Source organism: Camelina sativa, chromosome 16, assembly GCF_000633955.1.
Source record: "Camelina sativa cultivar DH55 chromosome 16, Cs, whole genome shotgun sequence".
NCBI lineage: Eukaryota > Viridiplantae > Streptophyta > Magnoliopsida > Brassicales > Brassicaceae > Camelina > Camelina sativa.
In genome coordinates, this window is record NC_025700.1 from 1155628 (window position 1) to 1174017 (window position 18390).

Here is an 18390-nt window from a genome sequence, read left to right on the forward strand (position 1 = left end):
CATTAACTTAGAATGAAGGATCATGTATATATATATATAAACGACGAAGCTGACAAGGAAGTTAGCAAAGAAGACTCGAGGAGTTTTCTTCTCTTTTTCCGGACACCTCATTATCGATGTCGACCAAATAAACATTTTTTTTTTTTTTAAGGAGAAAACTTTTTACATTTTAATTTTTTTTTTAATTGTTCCTTTTAAATAAAAAAATTTGAATTAAATATTAATTAAAATCCGGTTTTATAGTTTGAAAAAATGTTTTTAATAAATATTTAAACAAAAGTTGAATTTTTTTTTTCTCATTAACTATCTTTTGTGTATATCAGTTTCTTGTATTCGTTCAAATTTTTATTTTAATTTTCAGCCTAATAAAAAAAAAAATAGTGTTTATTTACAACAAAAAAAAAATTATGTTTTTACGCCATAAATTCTGGTTTATTTGGATTGATCACCAACTAGAAATTTCCAAAACAACAATAGTACTGTATTAACTTTAGTTTTTTTGTGAATTGTGATTATGACTTTTCGAATCTCACGAGTCACGACTAACTTATTTTAACGTAACATCAACCTCAAGACTTAGTATATACTCAAAAGATTGAGAATAGTAATGTTTTATTACTTAACTGAAACCAATAACAATAAAAATAAAGAACGTGGCAGAAGCCAGTTGAATACAGCATGCAGCAGCGTGATAAACGCGGCGGGAACGTTCGTTACTTCGTTCGTCGTCAAATAAACCGCGCGTTCCAACAGCTATGGAACAGGGAGCAATAAAGGAAATTACTCGTTTATTTCTTCTTCCTTAGTTTCAATTCAAACCTAATTATTCATTTAATTTATGTATTGTGCTCGTGATCTTTTCAATGAAATTGGTTCTTAATTTTTTCCTCAAGTCTAGCTCAAGATTTCCTAGCATACCTAACTTTTTTTTTTTTTTCATTTGATATTATTATTTAAACTTGAAAAGATACATTATAAAATACATCTTAAGCAGACGGAAAACAGAGACATCCTCCAAGTTTAAAGCCCAAAAGAGGAAGGCTAAGAGGACGGACAAATGATAAGTCCTATCATACCTAACTACATATGTACTTTTGTAGTATAGAATCAATCAAGTATGGTACAGTTCTTTAGAAGTTTTGGCATTCTAAGTTTTAACTTTTTCTTATATATAAATTTTACATATATCATCATCTCATATATATTATACACATATTTATTCTAAATATAAATTATAAATTGTCAATATTTATCTCATATTATATAGTGTATAAGATTTACTTTATTTTAGTTTGCTCAATATGTGGCCTTGATATTGTGTTGTCAACTGAGTCTTATATACATATTTAAATATTAATTTGAACTTACAATAGTATTAAAATACTTTTCTTGATGTTCAAAAATCTAACTTGTGAGAAAAATACAAATGTGGAAATTCCCTTTTCAAAACGTTTATTCGAATGGAAACTATAGTTAGTTTTACACTAAATTGAACAAAGATTGTTCAACTCCTTTAAATATTTATCGTATGACGTTTTAATTAGTAAATGGAGTTAAATTTCTTTTGTTTTTAAAAGGTTAGAATTTACTTAGAAATTCAAATACGTACAGATTATTTTTGTGGTTTCTTTTTTGTTCTTTCTTTTTAGCGAGTGGACCGAAAGCTAGTGGAATAACAAAAGTCCATGCATTACTAGTACGGTTGTGCCCTTGTACCATTCCTTTTTTTTTTTTTTTGCATGTACCGTTCCTTAATTTTTTTGAAATAACTTGATTTAAAGAAAAACATGGGTGATCAGTTTCGTTTAAAACTCAAAACGGAATCAATGAATAGTTTAGCTAGGGACTACTCTTTATTAAATTGCCTCGTTCTCTTTCTATAACTTTGCTTATAAATTCTCAACAATCCTCACTCTTTAGGCCATAAGTTATCTCTCTCTCTATACATGTAAACACGAATTCTCCTCTCTTTGCTTTTTTGGTCTTATTACTTTTGATCACATTTTAAAACCAACAGACCCGCCATGAAAGAGAATCACATGAACAATACCATTAATGTAACAAACAATAAACTCCCAAACTTCCTCTCGTCGGTACGCCTCAAAAACGTTAAACTCGGTTACCATTACCTAATCTCTAACGCTTTCTACATCCTCCTCCTCCCCGTCTTGTTCGCCGCAGCCTCCTCCTTCAATCTCTCCGATCTCACTTTCTTATTCACCCACCTCCTCAATTTCCACTTCTTATCTTTCACTCTCTTTGGTGCTCTTCTTATCTTTCTAACCACCCTCTACTTTACAACTCGTCCTCGCAAAATTTTCCTCCTCGATTATTCTTGTTACAAACCTGACTCTTCTCTTATATGCACACGAGAAATATTCATGGACCGGGCTCAACGTCTCGGTTTCTTCACAGAAGAATCCCTCGTTTTCCAACAAAAGATCCTCGAACGCTCCGGTATTGGTCAAAAGACTTACATCCCGGAGGCTCTCTTACGTGTCCCGCCGAATCCATGTATGTCCGAGGCGAGGAAAGAAGCCGAGACGGTTATGTTTGGAGCTATAGACGCAGTGCTTAAAAAAACCGGTGTGAAACCTAAGGATATTGGAATACTTGTGGTGAATTGCAGCTTGTTTAATCCGACGCCTTCTCTATCGGCTATGATCGTGAATAAATATAAGCTTAGAGGAAATATTTTGAGCTATAGTCTTGGTGGAATGGGTTGTAGTGCTGGCATTATCTCCATTGATCTCGCTAAACAGCTTCTTCAGGTAATTTATTTATTCAATGAAGTCGTTTAATTTCATTACAAATTTAAAACTCAACTATCTGATAAGAAATAAGAATCTCGTGACAAACTGACAAAGAGAAAATTTAATTGAACCATATTATATATATATATATATATATATACATATGAATTTTGATACGCATGCAGGTCCAACCAAACTCATATGCACTAGTAGTGAGCACAGAGATCATAACCCTAAACATGTACTTAGGCAACGAGCGGTCAATGCTTCTCTCAAACTGCCTCTTCCGAATGGGCGGCGCCGCAGTTCTCCTTTCTAACCGCTCCTCGGACCGCCGCCGCTCCAAATATCAACTCATCCACATTGTCCGTACACACAATGGAGCTGATGACAACGCCTTCAGCTGTGCTTACCAACGTGAAGACAACAATAAAAAAATCGGTGCCTCGCTTTCCAAAAACTTAGTGGCCATCGCCCGAGAAGCTCTCAAAACGAACATAACAACTCTCGGACCACTAGTCCTACCAATGTCCGAACAAATTCTCTTTTTGGCAACACTGGTCGCGAGAAAAGTCTTCACTGTCAAGAAAATCAAACCTTACATTCCTGATTTCAAGCTAGCATTCGAGCACTTCTGCATCCACGCGGGAGGCAGAGCATTGCTCGATGAGATTGAGAAGGATTTAGATCTTTCTGAGTGGCATATGGAGCCTTCGAGGATGACTTTGAACAGGTTTGGGAATACTTCGAGTAGCTCGCTTTGGTATGAGCTTGCGTATAGTGAGGCTAAAGGGAGGATCAAGAGAGGAGATAGGACTTGGCAGATTGCTTTTGGATCAGGTTTTATGTGTAATAGTGCGGTTTGGAGAGCTTTGAGAAGTATTAATCCAGCCCAGGATAAGACTACTAATCCATGGATTGATGAGATTCATGAGTTTCCCGTTCCAGTTCCAAAGTGACATCTTCGTCGGAATCTCGATAGTTGTTTTTTCTCCATTTCCTTTTCTTTTCTCCATGTATAATAAGATAATGTTTTTTAGTTAAATTAGTATGGATGAATAAATTTTTTTTGGATTGAATATTATTTTTTTTTTTAAATGTTTTTACGCCATTAATTCTGGTTTATTTGGATTGATCACTAACTAGAAATTTCCAGAACAACAATAGTACTTACTGTATTAACTTTCGTTTTTGTGATTAAGACTTTTCGAATCTCACGAGTCACGACTAACTTTTTTTTAACGTAACATGCTAACATCAATCTCAGACTTAGCAAAAATAATTTAAAGATTGAGAATAGTAATGTTTTTTAATTTGCTGAAACCAAAAATAAAAATAAAGAACGTGGCAGAAGAAGCCAGTTGAATATCCTGTAGCAGCGTGAAAAACGCGGCGGGAACGTTCGTTACTTCGTTAATAAACCGCGCGTTCCAACAGCTATATGGAACAGGGAGAGCAATAAAGGAAATTACTCGTTAATTTCTTTATCCTTAGTTTCAATTCAAATATAATTTAGTCATCCGCAATTGTCATAAATATCACTAAAATAGGTTTTTATTCCAAAAATACCACAATTTAATTTTTTTTTTCCAAAAATATCATTAAAGTGTAATTTTTCCAAAAATACCACATAATTTAATTAAAGTTCTAATACTAAAAACTAATTCCTAAATTCTAAATACTAAACCCTACCTCTAAAAACTATACCCTAAAACTAAATGTGTCAATCCAAACCTAAAAAAAAAGTTTTACATGCTTAAAAATCAATTTTTTGTGTTTGTGGTAATTTTGGGAAAAAAAAAATTTGTGGTATTTTTGGAAAAAAAAAACTAAAATGTGGTATTTTTGGAAAATAGTGGTATTTAAACGAATTTATCTTTATTCATTTAATTTAATGTGCTCGTGGTTTTTCGATGCGGCTGTTTTTTTCTCAAGATTTTCGTATAAAATCAAATGTGGTAAGTTAACAGTTGTTTAGAAGTTTTAATTTTCTTCTTTTTCTTAAATTATATATAAATTGCACATATTTTATGATTTTTATCTCATATATATTATACACCTTTATTCTAGTTATAAATTATGAATTGTATAGTGTATTAGATTTCTTTTATTTTAATTATGCTCAATATGGCCTTGATATTTTGTTGTCAACAGTCTTATAAATATATTTTTAAATATTAATCAGAACTTACAATACCATCAAAAATACTTTTCTTGATGTTCAAAAAGCTAACTTGTGAGACAAATATAAATGTGGAAAATGCCCTTTCCAAAACGTTTATTTGAATGGAAACTATAGTTAGCTTTACACTAAATTGAACAAGAATTGTTCAACTCATTTGAATATTTTTTTTCGTACGACTTTTACTAAATTAGAATTTACTTAGAAATTCAATTACATATAGAGTACTTTCCTAGTTTTTTTTTCTTTTTTCTTTTTGCTAATGGACCGAAAGCTCATAAAAAATATCGAGGACACCGTTGGCTCCATGCCCTACTAGCTTGTACACTTGCACCATTCCTTTTTATTTATTTTTTGGTATGAACTGTTTCTTAATTCTTGGACTGTGTGTATATTAATGTTAGCAAGTTTAATATTCAAAATAGAGTGAAGTTAGAGAAAACAAATAGTGAAGAAAATTCTGGTTTCTTATGGTGATTATATATTGATCATGTATTCTTTTTTTTAAAACACTATTGATCATGTATTCTTGTTTAAGGATTATGTGCTCAAGTCTACACGTAAGGTGCAAGTACAACTAGCTAATAAGTCTTCACCACGTTATATACGCATTGTGACCATAAATATATATATATATATATATATATATATATGCTATTTTTTTCATCTTCGGGTCAATTTCAGTTTATCGTAGCTTCTAGTTGTGAATTCCAATCCGCTCAGCGGCTACTCTTATTATTTTGTTTATTTTAGTAATTTATGGTCTTTAACTCTTTATCTATTATTTGACTATTTCTATATACTTTATAAGTTTTTATTAGAAATGTTAAAAATGTTAAAATTCATAGTTTCATACTATATTTGTATATATATACGTACGCATTTTATCAAAACTACCATTTATCTAAAAACTCAATTTCGGATATCTCGTACGTATTGGAAACACCTGTTTGAGTTGCGTGTAAATAACTACTTTCGATGAAACCTTTCTGGTTAATTTCCATAGAACTTATTTGTATTTTGTTTCTTGTCACATTGTATATATATTTCAAGTATAAATAAATGGGTGTAGAAGAAAATATTTCAATATTCCAATTTTTGCGTGAATGTTTTTTTAAGTAGTCTTCTCATAATCTGAAAAGCTACATTTACGGCCATTCGATTTGGAGGAAGAACAACTTAACGTCCCACAACACCTCGAGAGCCGCACACTGACCATAGTCGCATATATACGATTCTATATATGTGCATATGAAAATTTTTAGTATCAGATGAGTAAACTTTTTATTTATCAAAATCGTAAATTTGTATTAAATTAAAACCGATTTCTGTTTTAATAAGTCGTATGTGTGTGCTACATGTTCGTAAAAAATTAATAAACAAAATAGTTTGTATAACAGAAGTTACGTTGCCTAATTAATCGTTTTGTAGTTTGTCTTGGATACATCATGCATGCATACACTGGATGACGTTAGCATGCATGTGTCCTCACTCGATCGTTAGCATACTTTGTGGAATAAAACTTCATCTGATCATGAACCAGTTATTTATTATATATAGTGCGATCTATCAACATAATAATACTCGCGTGTAAAATATTCTGACACTGAAGATATTTGTTGTTTATTTTCTTGACGAAACAATGATATCGAATCATTATAATAATCGATTAATCTTATTCGTAGCTTCGTAGCTAGGTTTGCAAATTTATTTCTTATCTTACAATAAGTCTAATTTGCTACCGAAGTAATCGACTTATCATCCAGCCATCTAAACTAAATCAATTTGAGTATTTCTATGAATTTGTTGTGAAGTTGGGAAGTGAGCTCTATACGGCTGGACTAAAACGGATAAATTGGTCTCCGTTTACATTGCTAAGTCTGTTGACTTCATATCTAAAAATTATTTAGTCACCCGAATCGAAGCCACTCTCAACTCTCAAGTGTTCCGATCCTGACAACGAATTTAATGGTTTTTTACATATACGACAAATGTAATGATAAGATATCGACATATGGTTGAGATTTCCATTTTGATTCCGATTCTTGGAAATTTTTTACAAATTTAAAAAAGCAGTGGCTGGGAAACCGACTACAGGACTCGATAAAGAGTGTAATCAAGACTTGGTCCAAAAAAAAAGAAGACAGTGTAATCAAGACAAAAGCCTCGCTAGTCGCTAAATTTGTCTTCGTTATTACTTATTAGTATATACTAGGATAGTACTCTGGTTACGCCGCGCATGATTATTTTTTATTTTTTATATTACTTTTTAGATTATTTTGTATGATGTTATTTGTAATTAAAAATCATTATTAATATAGTTTTTGACAAAATGTTCATTGGTTATTTTTTATGTTGTTTTTGTTTTTGTTATAATTTTTAGCTGGTTTTTTTTATTATTATTGTCATAGAATTGTAAAATATAATCAGTTTTGTTTTTTATTGTATTAGGATATATTGGAGGACCATTTGTACCGTTAGTTGTTTTGTTTTGTTTTAATTAATTTTGGATGTTAATTTTAATTTAGTGGTATCTACTCTGTTGGTTTTTTTGTGTATGCTTTTTATTATTGGTAAAATAGCTAAATCACATTGTTTATGTAACGTAAAATACCTACTTGGATTTAGAATAATTGTTTGCTTTTTGAGAAATTCCTCAAAATAACACTAAAAATATTTTTTTTTCCAAAAATACCATACTTTAGTTTTTTTTCTCCAAAAATATCACAAATTTTTTTTGTTCCAAAAATACCACAAACACAAAAAAATATTGATTTTGAAGGGTGTATATTTATTTAGGTTTGGGTTGATAAGTTTAGTCTTAGGATATAGTTTTTAGGGGGTATGGTTTAGTATTTAGATTTTAGAAATTAATTTTTAGTATTAACACTTTATTTTAATTTTTGGTACTTTTGGAAAAAATACATTTTAGTGTTATTTTTGGAAAAAAAATTAAAGTGTGGTATTTTTTGAAAAAAATACCTATTTTTAGTGGTATTTATAAGAATTGCCATTGTTTTTTTTACATAAGACCGTAGATTATGAAATGAGTTTTATAATCGAGAATAGTTGTTTGGAAAATATGAAATGTTATTTTTTCCGACTTCATTTTCTTCTTTCTTGGTTATCTTCACCTGCATTATATTTTTGTTTCATTTTGGTTTTATTGGAGATATTTAATGGGTAAAGTATTACTATTATGTTTGTTTTGTTTGGAAATACATGTGTCTTTGTCGTGAAAATTGTTGAATATCTCTTTGTAAATGACATTTTTGATTGAGTTATCTGTATACATGTGTTTTGTTGGTGGTACCTTGTAATCATTAAAATAAAAAAACATGATTGATGATTCACGTAAGCTCATGATAATTTGAACGTCTTGAATGATTTTCGTCATAATCCGTTGGAAATTTTTGTAATATTTGTTGAACTATTTTTTGAATTAATTGATTTTATACTGTTTCTCTTTTTGTTTTTATTTTCCTGGTTAAAAATCCAGTTTGCATAAACTCATTTGTTCTTATTGTACTTCCATATTTAATTTATGGAAAATAATTCAGTAATTTATTTTACAACGGTTTATGCAATAACGTAGATATAAATAATTAGGTAGTTGCTAAATACATTGAACTTCTTACTTTAGTACTTAGTAACAAAGATATAGTATTTCTTACATGGTACTTAGTACTTGGTACTACATATTTCATTTCCGTCAAAGAAAAGACGGTATCGAAAAGAAGCTTTGATATGTCTTTACATTTGATCATCCCAATTGAGTAATCTAAATCATGCAAATTGGAGACATCCACATCTGGAACTACTCTCCCACATTTATCCTCATCATCAACATTATTCTCCCATTCATCGTAATTTCTATAAGCAAACATCAATTGATGAAGCTTACGGTCCGTGTGAGTTTCATTGAGAGCAGAAGACACCATGGTTTTCGGTTCACATAATCTTCTGCCACTGCGTCAACTTGTAAGCACATAACGAAGAAGTTTCCTGATTTTGGATAACCTATCTAGATTAGTGATTGTACAGCAGGTTTCTTCTTCTGTTACTTGCAAAACCGCTGCTGCTTTTTCTTTATGCGTCCATATCTCAACATCTACTACATTGGATTGCAGATCCGTCAGAACAACGAAAGCTCAGAAAACAAACCAGGTCTGTCAGTTCTTGTAAGCTCAATCACAGAGAAATCGACATAATGTTTGACACCAATAGATGATCTCGTTGATGGACTGAAGCAAGAAGACTCATTAGGACAAAGAGACTGCAACAATCACACACCAATAAAAGATTTGATAACCGTATTATCAAAACTAACCAAAACTGAATATAAACCAAGAAAATGATCGCTATTACTTAATGTACAAATATATTCAAGAACGATATCATTGGTGACTTTGTTCCCTTCATGATCAATAACACTGAAAACATCCATGAACCAGCCACCATCAAATGAGATATAAGCTTTCTTAATGGTGAGATTAAGCTCAGTTAGAACTTGAACAACCTCTAGAAGTATTCAATGTTTATTCATACTATCCACCTATAACAAAACACAGAATGTTTATACTCATTTCTTCCATTCTACTCAAACCAAACCTAACCTGGTGAAAGTTTTGATTACCTTAATGACAATGACATCCTTGCATACCTCGTTATCGATCACAACCCTAAAATGAAAATCAAATGAAAAACTCAGCCTAAAATTGAAAAGATAGATCATAACTTATGGAAGAAGAATAAAACAAAGTCAATTTACCTTGGTGGATTCACTCTTTTAATGAACTTTGCAATCTCATCATCCATATTATATGAATATCTCAATCAAAAATCTGGAAAAAAAAACTGATATTAACACGAACCGAAAACACAATTGATTCAATCAAAACGAAGACCCCTTTCAAAAGGGAAATAAAAACAAAGACTAAACCCTAGAAAGATTAAAAAACAAAGCAAAGACAAAAAATGCCTAAAATTGAACAAAACCCAGTTCTGGAAACTAATCAACAAAGACGAATCCAGAAAAAATCAATCATCAAAATGGAATTAAACAGAAACAGAGACAAGTAAACGAACCCATTCTCGATTTGTTTGGTGATTTTTGTAAAAGAGAATCAAAAGGAGAAAAACTAAATAGGTAAGAAATAAGAAACTCGATCAACATAATGAAATTGAGAACTAACCTGGTGGATGAGGGAAGTCAGATCGGAGGTGAGCTTGTTGTTGTTCTCTGCAAGCGGATCGCTCGTCCAAACCGATGCAGAAGAAGAACTCGACAAAGTTATTTTTTAATTTAAAATCGTGAATATTTTAGAATGTTGCCAGGTAAGAAAAAACTGGGCTGAGCTGTTTTAATTGTCTTAATTTAATTGGTCACATGTTTTAACTGATGTGTCACCTCTAAAATTGTTCTCAATGCTGATCTGTCAAACTCTGGAGAGAAACCAAAGACTTTTATTGTATTGATATATATAATGTATCTGTGTATATGAGAAATTTTGAACTTATTACGCTAAAATTATGAAAATGATAGATTCCAACATGGTTTCCCACCTAGATTTGGTATATGTTTTAAATACACCTAGTTAGTTAATAGACATCATAAAAAAAACACTTTCAAAAACTTAAGGTTAAATTGCTAACATGTTTTTCCAGCATATAGTAGAGCCAATTAAGCTTATCTAAGTGATTCAACTGGCAGAATATTTTTTCAATGCTTAAAAAAAATCATTTGCCTTAAGAAAAAATTCATAATTTAAATTATCTATGCCAACATCATTTTTCATTTTTAAGCGTATAATTTGGCATATTCCTCCATATGATATATTTTCAGTGGTACCGGTTAGCGCCTATAAAGTAATTAGTACATCTTTTTTGTTGCCTAGTCATTTCATAATCTAATCAATTATTCGTGATAAAGTTTGGTGAACGGATTTATTAGGATTAATTGTTGGAAAGAAATTAAAATTGTGCGTTGTGCCTGACGTTGCATATATATCCGAAAAACTATCACTATGAAGAAGTTGACCTATAAAAGACCTAATAGCAAGTCTATGGATACCAAAATTTCCATGAACTTCCTCATCTTTATAGCTTTTAATGTTAGTTTGCATCTCTGTCAGATCATGCAGAGTCATGTGCGTGACACGATACTCCATGACCTCATAACACACATCCTACCAATCTTTCACTAGTAGTTGTCATTGGATATTTGGAATGCGGTGTGGTGTGTATACCAGTTGACATTTACTGATCTTATAATTCGGAAAGAAACAATAGTTGCATGCATTATATTGTATTACAAGATAAACTTGGACATATATATCTCGATAATAGATATTATGTAGTAGTAATTAAGGAGTTGCTATTGTTTTGGCGAATGTCACAAACCAGTGATATAATAGACTAATAGAGAAATACAATTGTGTTTTGTAGCCAATTCATGATAGGATTCACCAAAATTTGTTTCGAACATTCTTGTTGCGTTTTCTATAATTCTTCCTTATTTCATGTGAGTTTATCACAAAAAAATATCAAAAAGTGTTATCGTCTATAATTCGTACATATATATTCACAGTTTCACACTATCTAAAGTTGTAAAGTAACACATGGATACGACAAAACAGTAGAATACATGTCAAGGTTGACTTTTCCTATTTAACTGAATGAAGTATGTAAAACTCTGAGTCTGAGATGGGTGAGAACACAATAATGACGAAATAATCTTGAAATTAAGAGGAGTAGGGACCTTCATTAATGATCAACGGAAACGGACCGATTTCATTCTGATGAGATGGAACAAAACATGAATTTCCGTTACATGTAAAATTTTCATGTGGTATTTGTGTCTGATTCAGACACAGAGATACGATTTAGAAGTGGATACGAGATTGTTGTGGCAAAAGGAGAGAACGCTCAAGCATCATCAGTTTTGTTTGTGGTAAGTGCTCTAAAAGCAGCATACGTTATTTAAAGGAACTGGAGCTCAGTAATCATTATCAAGCATTAGCAGTCTCCGTTTTCAGGAGCTCCCTACTTGTGTCTTTTATGAAAACACACTGGTCTGCATAAGCTAGAGAATCCATTTGAGTACGATGATGATGAGGCCTTTTCAAAGAAATATTCTCCTGACGTGTAAGCTCATGAGTGCCTGAATGCTCCTTCGATATAGTTCTATCCCTCCTACAGGGTACACAAATGGTATTCATTTTAGGATCCATGATTTGATATTTTATAAAATCAAATCAGCTTTAATGAAGAAGGGTTATCGTGGTCATGATAATGATATGATCAATGCCTTTGGTGACAAGGAAACGTTCTCGGATGAATCGTATCACGACTATCTTGGTGCCGGAATCTGTGTCACAGGTGAGTGATCTTTACTCAAACACTCGTTAATTTTCTCTCTAAATTCTTTTTTTTTGTAAATGTCTGTATTCTAAATTTTCTCCTTTGATATATAGTTGCCGAGCGTGAACGTGTGAGTGTTGACAAGATATAGTACTGGACATTCTTTTCTGGGCAATGAACAATCGTGCTGCAATATCAAATTTGGTGGTCATCTCAGACTTCCCACAAGACAAAAAGGAGTTCGTCAGCGTTCTTCAAGCTTTAAAAGTGAGAGGTTACCATGTTTTCTTAGCACCGCCTGATGATACCGTCGAACTAGGAGTGCTGCGTGCGTGATACGGTAAGCTCAGTATGGCCATGTGCTAGCCTAATAGATGGAGGATACCCAGAACAGAAAGAGCAGAGGGGATGCTCACTGTGGCCTTGTGCTAGCGTATTAGATAAAACCGGATATCCACAACAGAAAGCAGAGAGGAGACTGTAGTCATTGTGGCGCACCCGTAGGGCTACAAAAGCGGAAGCCAAACTATTTTAAGCTCTGTTTTGGGTTCTAATTGGAACACCAATGATATATTTGTAATAGAGGAAAATACAGCGATCTTATATATCAAATCAAAGATTTGCTGACCCCAAAAAAAAAGACCTAATTCCATATGAATGCATATCAAGCTCTCTGTTTCAAAACCAAAACATGTGAGCAAGAGTAAATGTCGTAATTAATATCAAATCTATGAAATGTATTTTTGGATCTTGGAATTTTTGGTTTTTGATCTGCTAGTGTGAAATATAAGATGTTTAGATAAACTAATCTGCAGCAGAGTACTATACATAACTGTAATAAGAAAGCTTGGAGAGGAATCAAACCAAATAATTAAATTAATTAATGCCCTAATTTCAACACGTTTTAAATTTGGTTTGTCGGTTATATAACGTTGAGAAAACTAATGAAAACCCAACTCACTAATAGAATATCCTAACCCTTAATAAGAAACCCAACCTTTCGCCTTCTAAGTTCTAACCCTAGTTTACTGCTTTGAGTCACTACGTTGAAACGAAACGAAACTTGTCGATGGACAGAAATATCCCAATGGACGGCAAATTCGCTGCGGTTGGTAAGAGAAGCGTGTTCTGGGACGTGGATCCTTTCTCGATTCAACAGAACATCTAATCAGCTCTTGCGAGCATATCGGTTACGATGGTGAGGTGTCTTCAATATGGGCTTATGTTGTTGATAAGAAAACGTTCACTGATGATGATGATGATGATAAATATCTTGATGCCGGAATCACAATCCTTTCACAAGGTTAACTCCTTTACTTACTCAACACTCTATTTTTTTTCTTTTTCTTATATATATATACAGTATATATATATATATATATATATCTTAACATGTTTTTTCTAACTTCACCTATAGATGCGTTCTATTTTGCCGACACGTGTACTTTACGTTAATTTTAAGTTTGATCTTTTAAATGTAAATTTATTTACTAAGAAAAGTGTTCATTTCTTTTATCTTCTACCAAATCTTTAATTATTTTGGGTTTGTATTATTTAGTATTATTTCATAGCAATACTCTATATAGTTTACTTTGGTAAAAAAAACAGTAATCCATCTTACAAGAATATATCTATTTTAATTTATAAAATTTGTAAATGATTCACTAATTTTCCTTTAAATTTCTTTACTCTTTGTTTACCAAATCTTTAATTATTTTTGGTTTTTTATTTAGTATTATTTCATAAAAATATTAATAGTTTACTTTTGTTAAAGAAAAAGTAATATACTTTAAAAGAATATATTTATTCTATTTTGTTTTTATGATTTATAAATTCTTCACTAATTTTTTTATCACAACAGTAACTTTATTAATTAACTATTTTTATCGGTTTCACTTGTCAATATATACTTATATATTAAACTATAATAAAATAGAGTTCTGAGAAATTGTCCGCACCACTCTATTTTATTAACATGTGTCATTTTTTTTCCAATTTTAATGAAATAAAAGACACATTATTGCTGATCTAAAACTAAATTGTCTACACACATTTTTTAATTTGAGACATTTTACTTTTTCAGTTTCTTTAGGTTACATTTACCTCGCTCAATCAATAACCTTTAAGACATTATAGGTGAACGTTTTTTTTGTTCAAACTACTCATGTTGCAATAATGCATATGACAGAATTTATTACAATTATTATGCTTTATAACTGTATTTATTGTCATGAATGTATTTACTCAGAATAATGTGTCAATGCAATTTCTTACAAACTTCATAAAATGTTTAGTGTATTATATAAGATCTAATGCTCACATGACTAATAACGAAGAAAACGATCATGCACATATATGTCTTTGTTTTCCCATCATTTGCCATGGTACTTTATTTTATTTTTTTTCTTATGAAGTTTTTTTATAAAAAAAATGTCTTACAGTATGATGATTAACAGATTAATATATCGATGACTATTTGAATAAATCATTTACAAAACAATGTCAATATTTTTTTTTTTTGGGTATAAGAGTATTGTCAATATTTATTAGCCTCTTTCAAAGGATTATGTTTTATGATAGTCATGATTTAAAGTTTTTGCATTGTTTTGTAATGTATTTTTTTTTTTTTCAAACTATAGTTGGAAGTCTTCAGTGATGAAGATGAGCCCAAAGCTAAAGCACAATATCTTTGGCTTTGAACATTCACTCATAATATTATAGTTTTAGGTCCCTTAGATTCCTCTCTTAAGTCCTCTGATCTTCAACTACAATATATTTCTAAGTTTATGTTTCGTAAATTTGCTTTCTTTTTTGTTTTTATAAGTTTTTTTATCCCCATTACAAAAATATTTTACTTTGCCTAATTTTACCGTGTAATGCATATATACATGGTAAAAAATCACGTACTTCGTTATGCCTCTTTGAAATCACTTCCCAAACTTGACAACATCTTTTCACATTACACGGAAAATCATTTCAGAGACCTATTGAAAATAATTAATATATATATATATATATATATATATGTACATATTGTAATCTCAATACCTTTATCATAGATATATGTCAATCGTTAAAAGTGGTATAAATTAACACGTAGATTAACTTGTACAAAAACAAGACTACTTTTATTTCGCACTGGTATTGTTTGTGTTACCAATCATACCTCATGTCTATTTTCCTGTAACCCTTGCTACATCCGTCATTATGCCAAAAAAAAAGCTTACACCATTTCCAATAGTTATCTATATTTTTTTGGTTTGAATTTCTATTTTATATTTATGGTATAATTTTGAAGAGATATGATTTAGTATTTAGAGTATACGATTAAAAGTATGATGCAATTTTAGTATTTTAAAATTTTTAAAAATGATGTGCTAAGTTTAAAACGAAAACTTATTTTTATGCAATTTGTGAAAATTGTCCTTTTAACATGCACACTTCATAATTATAAACTTATAAATATATATATTTAAATTCTTTTCAAGGCATATATAAATAATATCATGTACATTTTATATATAATTTAATGAAAATTTGATTTTACATACAAAATATTTGATTTTATAACCCATGCATCGCGTGGGTAACTTTCTAGTATATATATATGTCTGATCTAATCTATGTTTGGACATTCTTTTCTGGGCACTGGACAATCCTGACCAGTGTGATAGGGGCCAAATATCAAAAAACATCAAAGAAGAAACCGACTTCATCCTATTATTGAAGCTTTGAGAGATAGGTCTTTCAATGTTTTCTTATCACAGCCAGATAAGGTCCAACCAGAAGTGCTACGTCCTCTGGTAAACTCAGTATGGCATTGGAGCAGCCTATCATCTGGAGGAAAGCCTATCGACCAAACTCCAATCTTAAAACGTCTTAAGCTCTGTTTTGGGTCCTAATATTGCATTCTCCATTGCGTGTCTATAAAGGAATGCTAGATGATATCATTAGAGGACACATATGTACCTGTTATCAATTCCAGTTTATGATAGATGAATATATAGTTAGCTCTTACATCAAAATCAAAGTTTGCTAATCCAGACAGAGCCTAGATTCCAAATGCATATTAAAACCCTATGTTTTAGAATCAAACACTTGAGCAACAATAATCTTACAATAGCAACAAGATGTCACTTTTTTACTTGTATTCTAATTATGTTTGGTTTGCTCTATAGATGTTATCAAGAACTCAATACTAAGAAAATCTATTATTGGAGAAAACTAGTTGAGAATCTGATGAGACATTTGAAAGTTGTTGCTGATGTTCCGAGCATTTAAAATGATATGTTCTTCAGGACCTTGCAAACTGTGATAGATGCTAATGGAAGCAGGTGAATACATTTTGAGCAGCAGCGACCATTTAATAGAAGACCTGTATGTGAGATTGTTATAGCACAAGGACTGAGGTCACTATCAATTCAAACATTGGCTTTTTTTTTTGTACTTCTCTCTCACAGGCTGTGAAAGCTGAAAAGATTAAAGGAGAAACGGCACAATGGTGTCCTGTGTGACACACTATAACCTTTTTATGAATATTTTTGGTGGTCTTGATCTAATTACAGCTTGATGAATGAGTTGATTTCGTGTAAGAAAGAAGTAGGTAAGGTGCACCAAATGTGAGCTTTTCTAATTTTCCCCACTCTGTTTCTTCCTTGTAAGTCACCACTTTCAAAAGATCCTACTTGGTGTACTTGATGGAAAGACTGGTGTGGCAATGCTTCAATCAAGACGAGGTCTTTTTTGTAAGCAATATTCGCCTGAGGCCTAAACCAGGTTCCCGGATGCTCTTTCATAGATCTATTCCTCCAAGGCTCCAACACAAACTGCTTTCATTCCTGTATCTATAATGTCAAACCACTGCAGTTGATAGCTTTAGAGACTTCAGGGATCTCACCTTGTTTATACTTTCCTAAATGCGGGTGCAAGTCTCTTCTTAGTGTTGTAATAAAGTGATTAAAGACTTATGAAAAGTAGTAATGCTTATTACATATATCTCAAGGCTAATCTCTGTATACAGAATCTTATTTTATTGGATAGAGAATATAAAGAAACAACATAGAGCTTATAAGAAGAAGATCTCTGAGCAATTCAAAAAGCTTAAAGCCTAGAGATGGGAGAATGGTAAAAAGTAGCACGAGATAGATAAGTGACTTTCATGGTCTCCTTGATCTTGAACTCAACAGTCACCACCGACAGATTCCTCCCAGTCCTCACTACCGATGCCTCCACAACCAATTCAGACTGCAAAATCTCTCACACAAATTAAGCTTCTTCTCTTGATTCGAAGATCCAAAAACTTGAAAAGAAAACGAGGAACGAATAACTGAATAGCTTACCGAGATAGGAGCAGAAGAGAGATAAGACGTACTCAATTCACCAAGGAAGAGATGTTTATCTTCAGAGACAACAGTTTTCACACAAGCCATAGCTACTCTCTCTGCAATTGATGCGACTGCTCCTCCATGTAACCCATTAAAGAAATTCTAATCATTCACAACAAAACCCCAAATCAAAGATCGAAACTTTAATTTTCACAACAAACAAAAAAACAGAAAAGATCGAAACTTTACGAAACCCATTTGATTCAATTGAAAAAAAAAAAAACAGAGAGAAGAAGAAGATTACGGATAAGGATGGTGTGACGATGACGGAACAAGAGACACGGCCGCGTGAGATGGAGAGAGCTTTGGTGTTGCTTTGAAATAAGATTGAGAAAGAGTCGGATTCGGTGAAATCGTTGACAGATGAGTCAGGGGCGATAGCTTTGAAGAAATCAGCAACCATCAATACGCTATTTGGATCGATCTCTTTGGATGCCGTCGTCGCCTCTGATGACACCGGAGGAGACGGCATCGTCGTGTCTGTGGTTCCACTCCCAGTTTCTCGGAATTTTTCCCACTTCATTTTTTTTTTCTTTAACCTTTTATCTGATTTTTCCAAATTGATTATTATTTTTTTTCGTTCGTACAGTGTTGATTTTTTTTTTGGCTCTTTTGTAATCAAACTTTTTCCTATTTTTAGAAAGTTATTACCAGTAAGAAAAAATTAAGCTTATGTGTATAAAATTACAGCCACATTTTTTCTTTTTTG

At 31.8% G+C, this 18390-nt stretch overlaps 2 protein-coding genes and 1 pseudogene across 2 annotated transcripts; 1 reads left to right on the plus strand and 2 right to left on the minus strand.

The window, feature by feature from the left end:
• Positions 1932 to 3778, plus strand: LOC104749160 (3-ketoacyl-CoA synthase 2-like). Its single transcript, XM_010470742.2, has 2 exons — positions 1932 to 2771; positions 2939 to 3778. The coding sequence occupies exons 1-2, from the start codon at positions 2025 to 2027 to the stop codon at positions 3710 to 3712; spliced, it is 1521 nt and encodes a 506-aa protein (XP_010469044.1). The 5' UTR covers positions 1932 to 2024; the 3' UTR covers positions 3713 to 3778.
• On the minus strand, positions 8541 to 10218 carry LOC104753212 (annotated as a pseudogene).
• Positions 17246 to 18235, minus strand: LOC104749161. The gene is made up of 3 exons (XM_010470743.2): positions 17926 to 18235; positions 17637 to 17783; positions 17246 to 17541 (listed from the first exon to the last, which is right to left on the minus strand). Exons 1-3 carry the CDS (start codon positions 18202 to 18204, stop codon positions 17398 to 17400), a joined length of 570 nt encoding a protein of 189 aa, XP_010469045.1. The 5' UTR covers positions 18205 to 18235; the 3' UTR covers positions 17246 to 17397.